At 30.3% G+C, this 17,638-nt stretch overlaps 1 protein-coding gene across 6 annotated transcripts in view; it reads left to right on the top strand.

Moving 5' to 3' along the window:
- Window positions 1–17,638, top strand: part of spri (Src homology 2 domain-containing protein sprint) — a 444,507-nt gene that overhangs the window by 312,939 nt on the left and 113,930 nt on the right. The window contains exon 2 of one of the 6 annotated variants that reach the window (XM_014229881.3): window positions 16,087–17,137. The exons of the other annotated variants lie outside the window; for them this stretch is intronic. Coding sequence (XP_014085356.2) covers window positions 16,260–17,137 — 878 coding nt within the window. The 5' untranslated portion in view covers window positions 16,087–16,259. The remainder of the gene's footprint in view (window positions 1–16,086; window positions 17,138–17,638) is intronic. 6 annotated transcript variants of the gene reach the window in all.

Below are 17,638 nucleotides of genomic sequence, written 5' to 3'. Positions count from 1 at the left end.
ATTTATGAAGAGTATTAAAGCTTTGGTGCAACCGAAGTTAACGTTATTTTGTTTTTATATGATTATTATTCTTTTTAATTTTATTATATTATATTATATTTTTTATATTTATTTATTTTATTTTATTATATTATATTTTATGATTTTTTAGTTTATTTTGTTTTGTTTTATATTATTTTATTTTGAATTATTTTTTTCAGATTATTATTTTTTTTAAATTTAATTACATTTTTTTTACTAAAATAATTTTGTTTTGCCATACCATATAATATACATATATATGCGCTTATAATTCGTAATACATAGACAACAAAAAATTAAGTAGGCAACATAATATAACAGCAAACAAAAGCGTAATGTCAAAACACGAGCATTATTTGTCAGCCTAATACAGTTAAAGCCTCTGCCCGTCGAGTAGCTTGTCTGGTCGGCTTGCAGAAATTGGTGACATTAGCAGTGGATATTTAAGTAAATAAGGGTTTAAAGGCACATAAAAGCTTATAAGTACAGATGTACATACATAAAGTATAAACATGTTGACATATTTGCTTACATACATATATACAGCATGTAGTCGTATGGCAAACAATATATCCTTTAATCCTTTGCCGCTGGTAATTTTAATATGACTGTATGGTTTCTGTGTTTGAGGGGTTGCGTGTTTGCAATTGAAGCGCTGAAATACAATAGCTACGAGTGTGTAATGGCTTGAGTGAAAGTTATCACGTTTCACTCAATATATTTGCCACTCAAAATTGCAAGCAAATGCCTTCTGACGACGAATTTCGGTATAATCGCCGGATATCCTTAATTTTATGTAATAAATTAAAGGCAAATTATATGTTACATTGCTAGAAAGTGAATTTAATAGTTGTTGCATGCAACATGACGTAAAATATGAAGTCAGAAGTAAGCACGTTAGAAACGTGTTTTGGAAAAATTACGGCATATGTGCGAAAACGAGGGTGGATGTGAATGTCTTGTAGCGAGTTGAAAGGGCTATGAAGATTTTAAATATTTTTAGGTTTTGTTAGCTTCCACTATTCCTTCCACATTACTTCAAGCATGGCAAAGTAACATCTTCACAGCAGTTACACAACTCTCATAATTTTACATTTTTTAAGACGACAAGTGACTTTTAGGATAGAGTAAAAGTAGAGAGCTAAATTTACGTGGCTGATAAAAGGTTAGAATGCAGTTTAGTGAAGCGAAATATAATGAATCGAAAAATGTATTAATGGTAAAATCTGTGGTCTCTACAATGAAGAGGAACAAAACCGCGAGACGAATAGGAATTTCGAGTCCTATGGGCTTAAAAAAATTTAAGTTAAGTTTCAAAAGTAAGACCTATAGATCGAAGAACGCATGATCCTAGAGTACTTTTCCTGAAACATTTTAAGCGATTTCTAATACCAAGTATATATTTATATATAAATACTTTTAACAAAATTACTTTTAGTTAGTGAAAAAGTCACAAGTCTATTTGACCAGCCTGCCATTTGTATGAGCTGAGACCTTGTGCGCCTCAACACAGGCGACAAACTGGGCAGCAGAATGAAGCTTGCTCATTTGTACTCACACATCTATGTGTTTGCTGGGTCAATATGTGTATGTACAACCTTAAGCAATGTGAAAGTGAACAATTACAACAATAACCATACAGCATTTACTGCTAATAAAACCATTTTCCACGCGCCAGCGACCAGCAGCAAACAAACAACAACAACCAAGGCGTCGACTGAGAATGTACTGGCGTCGAAGGGTTTCGCCCATGTCGTCGCGGACATGCAAGTGCTTTACGGTGATTTAAGGATTTAGAGAACACACGCAATGTCGCAAAGTTATTTGTTAGCAATTTTGGTGACTTGCTGGTTGTTGTTGCCTTAATTTTTTTTTGCGATTTTTCTTGTAGCTGCCACATGAGCGGAAGTGCGTGAGTTTTTCGCAATGTGCGCAATTTATGTTGCTGCTTTTGTTGTTTTTGTTATTATGTATTCGGTGTTTACTTGCCACACAGACTTGCCGTGCTTTTCCCTACATACACTCTTCCTCCACGTATCTTGACCTTGTACTGTAACACATTTCAGCGCTTTGTGTCGCTTCGCGTGGCAATTGACACTTTTTCGTTTGAAATTTTGTGCCTCATTGTGCCAATTGTCCGTCACCTTTAACTATTTTTGCATTTTCGAGAGTAGTTTCGCCTTAAATCGCACATGTTACGTGCGCGATAATTTTCCTTTCACATAACTGCTTATTGATAATATGATTTTTAATGCCATAATCGCATTTCACACCAAGGGTTCTGAGACTGACACTGCACTCACCCTTGTGCAAATGAAATCACAGCACCAAACAACCGCCCTTAGACCATTATTCGACGACAAGCAAATCAGCTACCTCGCTCCCAGACTTCCTTTTGCCTTATCAGCTTTCTTTTCGTCGCATTCACACTATTCTTCGTATACTTTTGTGTCCCTCATTGCGAAAAATTCAATTTCTGTTTATATTTAACTAATTTTGCGCACACGCCTGCCGCCTTTGTTCGTCTGTTCACATCCTCGTGCATATTCCTCTTATTTTCCTCCGAATTGAGTCATATTCTCATATGTAATTTCTTCTTTTTTTTTTTTGCTTCACGAAAATTAGTTGCCGCTTTTAATGCCCTCCACAAAACACTCCGACCTTTCGTTTTCGGCTACCTTCTAGCACGGGTCCTTTACTCACCCTCAGCGATATCTCACCCTTATCACTCACAAATTCTCCTTTACAATTTTGGTTTCTCGCTTGAATCGATGGGATTTTATAAAAGTGTGCCCTCAATTTTTGGTTTTATTGATTTTTTAGCCACTTCTTTGCCATTCAACTGTTAATAATGTTTCATTTGTTTCAGTTTTGTCGACTTCTTCCTCTTATTTTACTTTAGATTGCTTACTTTGTAGCAGTTTCGCCTTATACCATCTACCTTCTCTTTTATTACTAACATGTTTTCTTTTTGAACTTTTTGTCTTGCATTGTTTGCTTGTACTTCAGCTTGTTCGAGGGTTGTGGTGCATTTGACCCAATTATATTTGAATATGAAATTACTTCCGTGCACCTAGTGCCTAGTATAATTGAAAACATTTCCGCTCTTTTGTGGTGCTGCAGTGACGTGCTACACGAATTCACTTCAGGCGTTGTTTGTTGTCTGAAGGATATCGATTCAAGTGTGGTGGCTTCTGTGCGCTGGAACGTAAACAAGTGTTGCTTAGCTTCGAGAGAATTTATTTTCCAAATTTATATTCTAACACAGACCGATGATGTGTGTATAACGTGCTTTCCAAGAAGTTGCTAAAGCAATATTAAGCTTAAGTTTTGGTGATGTTATATGATAGCCTGCCGAGCGTTTTTTGAAGATCTTCATAACATTTCTTACCACAAATTATTCAAATTTCCAGGAATTTCTGAAAGAACAACTATTATACAACAAACTGTAAAGGTTTCTTATAGCAAGTTAGGTTACGTAAATTTATTGAGTTTTTGACTATTTCGGAAGCAAATTATAACACTAAATATGAGATCTAAGGAAGGTATAAAACCGAAAAAGTTGTTGGGAATAACAATAGCTTCGGAGAAGAATGTCTTAGAATAACTCCAAATGAAAGCACTCACTCAAAAGCAATCTAAGTATAAACTAATATTTTCTAAATTCTGTTCGCTGAACCAATTCAAAATATATTTGCGAGTAAATACCCCGAAATGAAAGTGCGTAAGGTTAGATAGGTGCGAGATTGATCTGAGAGACTTGACCGCATGACTGCCTCGGAATGCTCGTAGGTTTTTAATCTCGAACTGAGAAGAAATTTTTAAATTGTGAAGATATTTTTTTAAGACGAGTATTTTTTACAAGAATAAATTAAAATAAAATAAAATTACAATAAAATAAAAAAATTAAACAAAATTTACTTGAATTAATTTAATTTATGGTAAATAAAAATAAATTAAATTAAATAAAGGAAAATAAAATAAAATTGATTTAATTTAAAAAAATTAAATTGAATTAAAATGAAATAAAATAACTTAAAACCAAATAAAACAAATTAAAATAAAATAAATTAAATTAAATTAAATTAAAATAAATAAATATTATATAAAGTAAAATGCAATAAAATAAAATAAAATATGATAATTAATTTAGTAAAATGAAATAAAATAGAACAAAATGAAATAAAATTAAATTTATTTATACTAAATTAAAATGAAAAAATATATACACATTAATATCATATATTAAAAGAATAAATACAGGAATATTATTAGTTTATATACATACGAGTATGTATATAATTTTTTGATTTTTTTTGTTTTTTTTAAACGAACAAAACTCGTTTTGCTTTTGAATTAGCAAGTGCATAATATGGTATAATTGAAATATAATAGCTCAACCACAACTGCAATGCTAAAATTAGTAAAACATAATACGTATATACATATATAATGTGCTTGTACGTACATATATGTATACATATGAACAAAACCTATTATTTGTTTCATGTTAGGAAAAGCAAATAAGTTGCCAAGCGATTGCTGCACGTTTTTGAGTTTTTGTTGTTACTTTTTTGCAAATAATTATAACACAGAGCGTGAATAAGTCATGCATTAGATATATTTATTTGTGTTTTTACTTAAATGTGTGTATATATATACATACATATCTTATCCAAAAGCAAGTCAAACATTTATACATGCTTCCATTTATGTTTTCTATATTATTTTTAAATTTATTTTAATTAAAAAAAACATAAATAGACAATAATATGCGTTGAAATGCGCGTAGAAACACACATGAGCGAAAAAATCTTTAAAGTCTGACTTCAAAACAGGTTTTGCGACTTTTACGGTGGACTTTACTATGCATACATATGTATGTATGTGTCTATTCAATTTAGTAGTCACTTTTACTACAAACAAATTTCTTACGTTTGTTGCCGTTTTGTGTACGCATGACGGCTTACACGACCGCAAACAAACGCTGTGGGCTACTCAAATACTGCAAGTTTACACATACATATGTCTATCCATACATACACATGCATCTGTATGCGACTTCGCAGCAACGGTGAAATGTGTTTAATAAATCATTTGAAATAGTGAATAAATAAAATGGGCAATAATTGCGAATTGATGATAATTGTCTGCCGTTTATATTGCTTGTACGCTTGCACAGCAGCAATATGGAAAGTTTTAATTAAACTCTAATTTATGTTGCAATACGAGTATACGTGCATATGTATATATGGTATATTTACAGAAAAGTTATTTGATTTAAAAGCAGTTAAGCGAAAAAAATATAAAAAAAGTTTATATAAAATATTTACAAATGTACATATACTTACCTATAGACATACATATGTGTATATAAATAAGTATATGTATATGATTAAGTTAAAGAAATCCTTTTTTTGTTTTTAAATATTACTTCAAAACATAGAACACAATTATTTTTTAAGCCAATCTTAGTTAAGATACTTTACAAACCATATTATAAATAATATGTAAAAATGTTTAAAATAATATTTATTTTTGAAGATATATACAATACTTAAAAAAATTTAAAAATTTAAAATGTAAAAATATTTTCGAAAATATAGAAAACAGAATAAAATTTAAAATAATATCTTTTGAAATAAATAAAAAATTTAAAGTTTAAAAAATGTAAATACTATTAGTATATAAAATTTATAATCAATAAATTTTTTAAAATCAATAAATTTTTTAAAATTTTTGCAACAAACAATTAGAAATAAAACAAAAGAAAAAAGTATTAAAAAAATAATTAAAATATTTTTTAACATGCATGAATTTTGAATGAATTAATAGAAATATAAAAAATAAAATAAATAAAAAATTAAAAGTTTATATAAAAATAGCTACATTTTTTCACTAAAAAGTGAGGAGCTTTATTATTTATATAATTTTCATATTTCTGGAAATAAAAAGCTTTCTTAAATAAACAAAAAAAAATATTTAAAACAGTTAAAAAATATTTTGATATATTATATTAATATATTCAATACTTTTAGATCTTTATTTAAAAATTTTAAATATTCTAAACAATATCTATCAAAATTAGTATTTTTAGCAAAACAAGTATTGAAGTTATATTTTTAAATATCATTTTTCTATTTTTTACTTAAAAAATGTATTAAAACAAGAAAAAATATTTTCTAGATATTCATTTAAAATTTTTTACATTCTAAAAAATTAATCGCTAACAAAATTATTTGTTTTAAAACACATTTTTCTGCGTTTTAAATAAAGTAAAAATAAAATTTTAAATAAAATAAAAATAAAATTTTATTTAAAAAAAATATTTATAAGAAAAACAAAATTAAAAAAAAATACAATTTTAATCAATTTTAAAATATGTATGCAAAATATTAAAAACAAAATAATAATTAAGACAATATATAAATTTTTTATATAACTTTTATACTTGTTTTTATATTGTATACAAGATTTTCATAACAAATTATTATTATTTTTTTAATTAATTGAATTAAATATTTACAAAATAATATTTTCCTTATAATAACATAAATATTGATGAAATTATTTTTTTAATAATAAACATACATGCAGAATATAATAAAATTTATAAAAAAATATAGAAAATTATTTGTTACCTAAGTTTTTATTTTTTAATAAAAAATTTGGATTGAATATATTTTTCTTTTATTTTTTTCGTTTTGTTAAGAATATTTATGTAGATATATAAAATTATTTAGAATATTTCAAAAAAAATTCCGAAGATGCACTAAGAAGCACACAGTGAGAAATTACTTTGCGTTTAACTAAATCATGCATTGTCTTGTATTTACGCACGACATACCGCGACCGAGTGTCTCTTCGCTGCTGAAAGCTTTAATGTACTTTTCTCGGCCACCGTTTTGATTTCTTCACTTCTAAAGATTTTAATGCAACTCATCTCATGTATTGAATGTGAATTTAAAACATTTGAGCATTTCTATGCTAATTGGCGACTACATGTCCTCATTAACGTCATCATTTGCCTCAGCGCAAGCTTTAGAGATTATGAGAATGAGTATGTTCAGCGTTTGCGATGTCTAAGAAGTCTAAAAAATACTTTTGTATATGTTTTTCTGCCTCTCGATGACTCAACTGTTCAAAGTGCTTGTAGAAAAATAAGAAATTATATGAAACATCTTCAAAAAAATTGACGCTGAGAGTTCTTTTTTTGGCTTTAAGAATTCTTTGTTTGTTTTACTTTCACACGCTAACGAAATATTCACTGAATATTCATGAAAGAAATCTAAGTGTGGTGCTTGTTGTGGTTGAGACGTGTGACTACGCATGACATATATACAAACATACATTCCAACATATATATGTAAATATATTTTTTATGAAATGAATAATCTCTTAAAAAAATTTGCTAAGTCATTTGCTTGGCATAAGTTGAAATGAAAATAAATAATAATATTTTGTAGAAAAACGCAAATTAATTGGGAGTGAGTATTTAGATTTTGTTCTTTACTCAAGCATATACTCGTATATTTTTCATGTGGCATTTCCTCTGCTTTTCGTTCGGCAGAAACTAATGTTTCATATTTATTTCTCAAATTTAGTAAGTTAAAATTGCTGTATTTTACTGTTTTAAATATTTAATGACAAAATGTAAATATTACGGTGCTCTTTACAAAATCTCAGCTTCACAAACTGTAACATCAAAAGAAATTATAAATTATATATAAATATATGATATAGCATATATATATATGTATGTGCAGGTAGATACTGCTACTAGAGTGAGATCAGAGTGTTGTGTCCCAAAATCGGAGTTTTTAATTCAAATTTACGAAGAAACATCAATATTTCAAATATGTTGGAAGTAAAACAAGAAAGAAATTCTGGATCTGCTACTAGAGCTGAATAAATAATATATTTTTTGAACTGTGATCTATTTTAACTAGGGTAGTACCAATTTTGGTTGTTAAAATATTGATTTTCAATACTTTGAACGGTTTTAAAGTATTCAAACGTTTACTGCTGCCGCGTCACAAAAAGTGTAATGTAATCCTTTCGAAAATAGCATTACTAAAAACAGTTAAGTTTACTTAACCTAAAAGAAAAATTATCTGTATACATTTTGGTATCACACTATTGCATATGTGTTTTAAAAATTCAATTAAATTTCTTTAAATGTTTTATAATGATGTATTGACTTCTTAACTACATTTTTCGACCACCCTAATATATATTTATATACTTTAATCATTCGTTCAAATTTGCATAATGTTTTGGTTTATACAAATTTGGCACTTGGATGCTGTTTTTGTGTTACAAAACCACTCTGTGTCATGTGCTTCTTGTCTTATTATTATTTTATTTCGTCTGACACTTTGCTTCATTGGCCGATTCATTTGATAAAATTTTGCGTAATCGTTAATGGGTGTTAAATATGAATAAATTTGCGTCGCTTAGGTTGAAATAAAAATAATTTTAATGAAGAAGTGTAAAATTTAGTGCAATAAATTTTATTGTACGACTTTTATGGGCCATTTCATATTTTATAGTATTTTTAATAAAGCGCTCAAGTGTCAATTGAAGGTGTGAGAAACAAAGGCAAGCAAAAAATACGAGTTTAGCATAAACAAGAAACAAAAAAAAAGGCAAGTGGACCAAAAACAGTAAGCAAAAACAAGAAAAAAAAATGAATCCAAGTGAACCAAAAACAGTAAGCGCTAACGGAGCGCTGAATAATTTGAACCTGATAAATACGTATATGCTGTTCAACGCTTGGTATGATCCAAGAAAATACCATTCATGAAAACTCAATGAGAGATTATTATTAAAAAGCTGTAGAACTGAGAGACGCAGAGAGCTGTTGTTAGTTTTCTCCCAAAAATAATTTTACTCCTGTGGTTTTTACAAACTTTCGCCTTTTAGGGGTTAAACAAATAAATTTCTGATGCGCTCGCCAAGCAAAATCAACTTCTTCTACATACTTCTATATTATTATTGAATCGCTGCATAACTGAGAAATTTAATTATTTTCTAATGACAGTATAACTGAGGGATCAACAGAGCTTTACTTAATTTTTATCATGATATACTTTTCAACTCATTCGGTCTTTACGAACTTCCGCATTTTAAGGCTTAAAATCTCAAGAAACATTTTAAAATTGTATTAAAAGACTTTATAACGGCAAACTGTTGTTTAATAACTGTAACTATAAAATCGCCTATGCTTTAGTTAGTTTTTACTTTAAAATAATTTAGGTAGCATGCGGTGTACACGCCCTTCTGTCTTGTACGGTTAAAACTTCAAACCAGGCAAAGTCTAAAATTAAATTTTTTTTCTAATAGTTATTGTACTCGGCAATCAATATCAACCTGCTCGGAATTAATTTCTGACACGAAGAAGCTTATCATCAGCAGTTCGGAGCACTCTCTTCTTCTCATATTGTCACAATACTCGTAAATATTTGAGTACCAACTTACAAACATGTTTAGCTTGTAATTCGGTCACGTCATCAAAAATTAATATATTTGATACCCGATAAATTTCAAATGCTATTTTTTAATGTGCCACAAAATTACGAACCACGCAGATGTGTCAATAACAATTTTAATATGTCAATAACAATATGTCACTTTATGACTTTTAGGCATAAATAAAAAGCGGCAATTTGAGCAATGTTTTCGTATACAATATGTAAACTAGTATGTATATACTCGTATAAATGCAAAACATGTGTTTCTGCCTAGGTGAGCGCATGTGTGACTTTTATTTACTTCATTTTAATGGTGTAAATTTCATTGTTGGCACAAGTAGGCTAATGGCATTTCGGCCACAAGTGCATGCGACATAAACTCGTACATGTGTTGCTGTTGTTTTTTTTTTCTTGAAGATCCAGTTCCGCCTACATTAAGAAAAGCGATATTATGTTTTATTACACTTGTGACTGTTTTTCCGCGCATAACAGTGATATCAGATGATTATTGTGTAAAATTAAAAAAAATATTATTATATATGTATACGTGAGTGTAGGGGTATATATGTATGTGTTATTAATATTCGCCGCCGTAAAAGTAATTTAATAGCGTCACAAATGGCTAGGCATTAACGAAGCGTTTGTTTATTTAGTGTCGCGAATAAGCCTCAAATATAGGTATGGATTAAAAAACGTCCTGTTTTTTTTTTTTAATTTTTTTATCTACTGATGAAACCGTAATTCGACGATTTTACTATAACAGTGTGTGAATTAAATACCATGAGCTTTTTACTTTTTTTATATAAAAAAACTGCATAACTTAACATAATCACACATAATAAAACATAGCATAGAACAACATAACATAACGCAAACAAAACATAACATAATATAGCATAACTTTATATAACATAACGTAACATAACACAGCATATCATAACTATAACAATACATAATATAATTCATGACATAAAATAACACAACGGAACATAACATAGCATACCATGCATAGCCTAACTCGATATAATATAGCAGTGCATAACATAGGCTGGCATAACCTAACATTGCATAGAATAACATAAAATAAAATGGAACAACTAAGCTATAAGCTCATATATCAAGAAAAATAATTACACAAAAAATACTCGTGTTATGCAAATATTTCCAAATCCATTACAAATATAGTAATATGGTAGTTCTTAAATGAAGTTCATTAACTTTCCCTTAATAAATTATATGCAATTAAGCTTTAACGATAGATCGATCGAATTGCTACGAAAATGCCGACAATGTGAAAATTAACAAAATTCGCATGAAAAAGAACTCTAAAGAACATAAAATAGAAACAAAAAATCAAACGTTGTCATAAAAGCTTACGCCGAAAGAGCACTGAATAACAAAAAATTCGAGCGAAGAGCAGTTAAAGCTAAAGTAAACGTAAGAACAACAAAAAGCAAAGAAAACTGTAAATGACATATAAAAATGAAACATATCATTACACAAATCGATAAACATGAAATGTAACGCAATTTTATAGCTAAAAAGTAATTCGCCAAAACGGCTCATAATAATGAAAATTTGCTCGTAATGCCTAGCGGGCAAAAAATCATCTTCATCAGCAGGCTTTTTATGGGACCAGCGAACGGAGTAGAGCGAAAGTTCATTTGCTTTTTAAGCCAATTTACTTTTTACTTCCACACGAGTAATTAGCCTGATATGGCTCCTCGCAAGGGTGTTATTTATCCGAGTGTGGGGGCAAATGTGTGTGTATGTAAACAAAAATAAAATTTTCACGCTTCATTGAACTTCTTTTAATAATTGTGGGCCTAGTTTCTAATCGACGTGCAGGAGGTCACAAGAGAAAACTAATGTTTTTAACCCATAAATAATTAAATTTTAAATCCTTTAATATTTCTAGGGAGTATAACTAGTTACAAATTCTATTCATTTAAAATAAAAATTATAAAAGAAACAAATAAAACATATATACAATTTTTTTATATACTAAAGGCACCTTTTTAGATCCACTTCAAATGAAGAATGAGCTCAAAAACTTAAAAATTTGTCTGAAACAGTATCAAGGCAATCAATCTTGAATAACAGCGGCTTCTCAAAAATTGACAAATCAGTTCAAAATCTTGAATGTCAATCAGCTAGTATAAAAAAATAGTCATTACTCAATCATCTTATGACGAATATAGAAAAACAAAACTTATTACCATAATTTCTACTAATTTTATAGAATTCTCATTTAAAAACATTTGCGGTAGGAACTTAACTTACCATATTTAAGTGAAATTGAACTTATATTAATATATAATAATAAATGTTTCTGGTAGTCAAGGTACTTTTAGACTAATAATTATTTAAAAAAACTTCAAGTTATAAAAAATAATAATTAAAAAATTTGGTTATAGAAATATAAAAAAATTATTCAAAATTACTAAAAAAAATTATAATTTTTAATAAAGTGTAATTAGATAAACTTTAAATATTTTACAAAATGTTTAAACATTTCTTTGATGTTTATTAAAAGTTGAACATTTAATCTCTACACCAGCTTCTCAACATTTATTTATTTATAAGTTTTTAGTAATTTAATGCATTTATAGTTATTTATTTTACTATTACTTTTCACTAATAAACGAACCAATTTTTAAATGTTTGGCTTTATTTTTTTGCCTGCACATAAATCATCTCATTCATGAATTAATTAAATGCAAATTAAGCGCTTTCGTTTTCTGTTTGAATGACATTTCGTAAAAGCAAAATGAAATGCTGAAAAAGATTTCTAGCTACAAATTCTTCGAGAAATGTGTGTAAAGCAAAATAAGGCCTTTTTTTTATATCATTAGTAAAGTCAGCCAGTAATTCAGTAGTCATTAGTAAATTGAATAATAGTTATTTTTTGCATTTTTTTTGAAGCTAATAAGAAAGAATGCAATTACCAAATATTCAGACAAAAGACGAAAGTGAAAATGAGAGTCAGAAGCTGAATGTTATTATCTATTTTTGTAAACTATATGTTTGAAGAATTTTTTATTCAGGCTACAACTTTTCTAAAAATGTCAGTTAATCAAGTTAACTTTAAAGGAACGAATTCTTTATTCTATTCCAGAACCACGATATTTTCATATATTTTTTGGAATCTACTTTGACTTATAAACTTACAAATGATGTCACTGTGGTTGTCTTAGCTTGGTTTATTAGCTATAATTTGGTCTCAAGAAACTCTCTATATAGTCGAACTACTTGTATCTAAAACAGATGACTGATCCATCAATATTTGTAAATATATTTTTTTATATTATTACGTATTACGTTTTTGGATGACATTTTAGTCATTCTTACCTAACTTTTCAAAACCCGACTTAATTTTTTATATGAAACGATATTTGACAGTCAAAAGTTTTCAATTGTGGTAAAATATCGGTAAAATTTACCAGATGTTTACTAAAAATCAAAATATATAATTTATGGACGACCATTTAATCAATTTTATGTATATATATTACAATAAAGTAGAGCATATACGTACCTTGATCTGAAGATATTTGAAATGCGATCTGTCTTCAAATTCAAAGAGTTTGCTTACACTCGCCTATGCCACGAACTTTCAACACCCAGTTTAATATCAACTGTATAATTTATACATGGTAACCCTGTCCACCATATCCGTCAGCGTAGAATGTATTTTATTTATGATTTATTTACCTCGCAGTGCGGTCACAATGCGTAAGTGACATCAAAGCCACCATATATAGACTAACCGTAGTCCTACCCGTTTGAAAATGTAAATTTTTTTGTTTAATGCATACAAAGATACGATAAGAAGAGGCAATACAAAAACGGAAAACCTCTTTCTCACCTTAGTGGAAATTTTTTTTCATTGTGAATCCCGCGCCAGCATACGCGTATTATCCCACCCATTCCATGGGTTTTCCACAACCCTAACTGTATACAAGGCAGATAGCAGCAAAAAAAGTCTCACAACCCCACCAAAAGTGCGTTATTTTACAAATTCCATAAACACCAGTTAAATTTGCCGCCGTGTTGTGTTGCTGTACGCCTCCTATAGCAGCATCATTTGTCATGTCAACCGGCGCGTTGGGGGCGCATCGCCGCAGTGACTAAAATATTGCTGAAATATGCGACTATTTATGTTTGTTTGTATTGGAGTGGCTTAGCATGAGTGTTCTATTTGTATATATTTCATTTTGTTTTAACTCCATTTTTGCTTTGCCTTTTCAATTTTCTAATTCAATCGTAAATTATGACTTTAGCACGTGTAGTCGTGCCACTGGACTCTGTACATGTATGTGGGTCGGAAATATGGTCGCACGTATTGATATATTCATGTGTATATTTATATTTCCCCCTAAACTCAGCAGCACTTATATTCCATGCCTGCCCAGCACTAAAATGAGAAATGAAATTAAGCTCAGTGGCACGAGTCAGTCATCATTTTACCTATCACCAAATTAAATCACTCAAAAATTTTTGAAACCAGAAAATTAAATTGAATTTGTCAATGCAACTAATTTGACTAAGCTGTTATGGCACGAGAGCTACTGCGAGGAAGCAGAAACTTTAAAACAAGCTCGGAATGATGACGGCTTTCATTATTCAGGAACTGATGAATACAGGACTAAGTACAACAGGTCTTAACATATTAATAATTTATTTTCTTGGTTTTTCGGGTTGCTCAATACTTCAAAGCTTTTACCAGAATGAAATTTCTTCTTAATTGATACCACATACATACCACCATTCAAGTCATTTTTTGTTTGCGAGACGCTACGTCCGTAACCCTTTTATCTGAGACCTAATTTTTAATTTAATCCCCAACAGCAGCCAGTCTTAAAAAATTGTCGAAACGAAACTCTGGAGTATTGTCTATAAGCCTCAAATTTTGATACAGACTGTTTTATGTATGTTGAGATTGTCAAATGGTCTGAATCTTAGTTCAATCATTGGTAAATTTCTGCCGAACATTTTTATTCAATCACAATCAAAACTACAGTTTTCTATTAAGTAGATTCCTGTAATCGAAATTAAGTTTTCAAAAGTCAGCCTCTACTCGTCCAAATCTAGTTATTCTTGTATCGGTTTTTTTATCTTTCGGAACTTAACGTGATCTTCACATCTACTAAATATATGATCCATCTATATTCTAGATTATACAATAAAACAAAATTAATCATCAAAAGATAGGTTGCACTATGTCGTGATGTATATATTTGATTGAAGCACCAATATATTTTATACATTTGGTCTTCCCCCAGCCTTTCTTAAAATCAAATTATGCGTTTATTTGCTTATAATTTTTTTTTTTTTGCAATCATTTATTTCAACACCGTAAATTCATCAAAGAAAGCGTCGATGGATTTGTCGCCCTACACTTTCCACTTTCTCTCCCTTTCCTTTCAGTTTTCTCCCCTTTACTGCTCTGTGGTTATTTTTAAATTTTTAATGACTTCTGTAAACTGCGCTCTGTCAATAAGAATGACATTCAACCCCACACAGTTTACCAAATGAGGTTAAGAATCGCTTCGGCCGTGGTCTTGCTTGGTAGTAATACATAAACCATGCTTAATGCTATGGATATTGGCGTATATTTTTAGGAAATAATGATACTACGGAGGGTTGCTTGAATATTTTTCGGTAATAAATAAGTAATTTTTGGGTCATATTTCCTTGCGACAAACGTCGGATTAAGTACTCATGAAAAATTGCTTAGCAATTAATTGCTAAAATGAAAATTTGATTGTAAGACTGTGGTTTCTTATGTATTACTATTTGGTTTTGAACTCTATAGGACTGTCCTGGGATTTCTTCAAGTATTGGTTTCCTATTTATTTCATAATTTCAAATGTTGTGGTTAAAAAAAATGCTATATTTTTGATCTATTGTCAGCTCTTTTAGATTTTATCGGAATCTTACGACCTGTGTGAAATATGGTAAATATGATCCGAGGACTAAAAGACGACTTCGGAAGTTTTTTGTTTTTGCTTTAAAAATTCGATATAGCGAAAAAACGTACTTAATATATTAGAGACGACAATTTATTGATAATCATAAAAATCGATAATCGATGATTGCTTCAGATCCTATTGGAGTTAACTTTTGTCCCCTTTCGTAAACATAAATACACCTTATTAAGGTATAACAGTATCGATAACGCTGCTGTTATCTGAAATAAATTATCGATTTCTTAAATAAATTTGAATCATTAATGGAAACATGAATTAATTGGAGGGTACTTAAGTCCAGGTAATCCTTCGAACTCAATGCACTTAAACAAAGAAAATGTATCGCTCAATTTCTTTAAAGTTAATTAGTTATTATATACCCTTAATTCATTATTCTATAATTGTAGTGATATGAAAATTATTGTTTTAAGTTATCTGGTTGGCATATTCGTATTGTAAATATAAGTATATAATTAGTTCTACGAAAATTATTAGTGAAATATTTTTAACTAAACATTTTAACGCGTCACAAGTTCTTCTGCAATTGCTCATTCAGAAACACTTTTTTGATATTTTTTGTACATCGAAAAATATACTAACAAACCTTTGCTTCCGATTAGCTCAAAATATCTATGCACATACATATATTTAAGAAATGACTTAAAAAAAACGCTGTGTGTATTGAAAACTTTCGTTAAAAAGAGAACAACAAAATGCCAAAAATTATTTTGAAGTGTTAAAAGTGCAATAAAATATCGAACACCATCACAAAAACTACAACTGAAGCAGCAAAATGTCAACCGACAGCAGCATGAATGCCAACAACAACGCTTACGAGGCCTCTAAAGTGGAGGTTATCGTTTTGGCCAAATCCGATAAGACGCTAAAAAACAATATGGACGCCAAAGATGAAACAATGCGCAAGCGCACATCACTAATCATTGTACCACAGCTTGTAGATGCATTATCAGATCGCGAAAACAATCTCACCAACTCTACGATCGATAACGACAACTGCAATGAGACAGTCGATAGCATTAGAAGCGATGACAGCAAAACTACACAAACAAATGATGCCACAAAGCAGCAGCTGCTCGAAGCCTCCATTTGCTCGACTAATTCCAATGCCGGCACGGAGGATGACGAAGTTGACGATGTTGATTATCTGAAGAAGTCGCTCGACAACGATAATAAGCGCAATCGCCATTCCATCGCTAGTGTGGATAGCTGTGTATCGCGTTCCACACGCACCAGCAGCACTGATACCAGCACCTCTTCAGGCGATGATGTCGCCATTGATGACTACAACGATCTCGAGGAAAATGGCAACCTAATCGATGATCTCGATGATGGTGATCGCAAGAATTGTCTATCGAATGCTTCGTCTTCCATCGATGACTATTCGTTGCGTGAAAAATTGCACAACTACGTCAATGAAGCGTTGGTGAAGGACGAAGGTAGCACCTGTGGAGATCAATGCACTAGCTCAGATGCTGATGAAGTGATCACCGAAGAGATGGAGGCGATCGACGAGTCAGTGGAAGAGGAGGAGGCGGATGTAGCGCCTGCCGAGCCACAGAGTCTACCACCTTGCGATGCGCTCTTGAGTCCACAAGAGGTGCCGATGGCACGTCGGTATGCGGAAGTGGCACAATTTAAGGCAAACAAGTGGTAAGTTTGTAGCGGAAAATAACTGTTTATTTATATAAATGCATAAAAAGCAAAATTTAAGCTCTTAAAATCTGTATACAGCTCTCATTTTAACTTTTCACCAACAGCTATGCATAAACAGCGTTATGCGTTAGCGCATGCAACGCTGCGCAGCCGTTTTTCACATCAAAATTTTTTGTTACTCCCACTCAACTGTAAAATATTACTCCAAGGCACACCTAGAAAATGCTATCAAAAGCATATGCATTCAAGTGGCAACTTTTTTGACACGCTACCTTTCCCCACTTCCGCGGAAGTGCTTTAATTTTGCTGCACAAACATTCTCTCCTCGCACTCTCCCTTGGGCACCATATGTTAATTCGCATGACACTCATAAAATTACACTAAAGTGTGTTTGAAAAAATCTCCGTGATTTTATTACTTACCTATATATGTACTAACGGTATATATAGAAACATAATAGTAATAAAAGTGTCGCCTGCAATTTGTAAGTGGGCTAAT

Source organism: Bactrocera oleae, chromosome 5 (assembly GCF_042242935.1).
Source record: "Bactrocera oleae isolate idBacOlea1 chromosome 5, idBacOlea1, whole genome shotgun sequence".
Lineage (NCBI taxonomy): Eukaryota > Metazoa > Arthropoda > Insecta > Diptera > Tephritidae > Bactrocera > Bactrocera oleae.
Note: the sequence above shows the minus strand (reverse complement) of the source record. Positions and strands in the feature narration are given on the sequence as shown.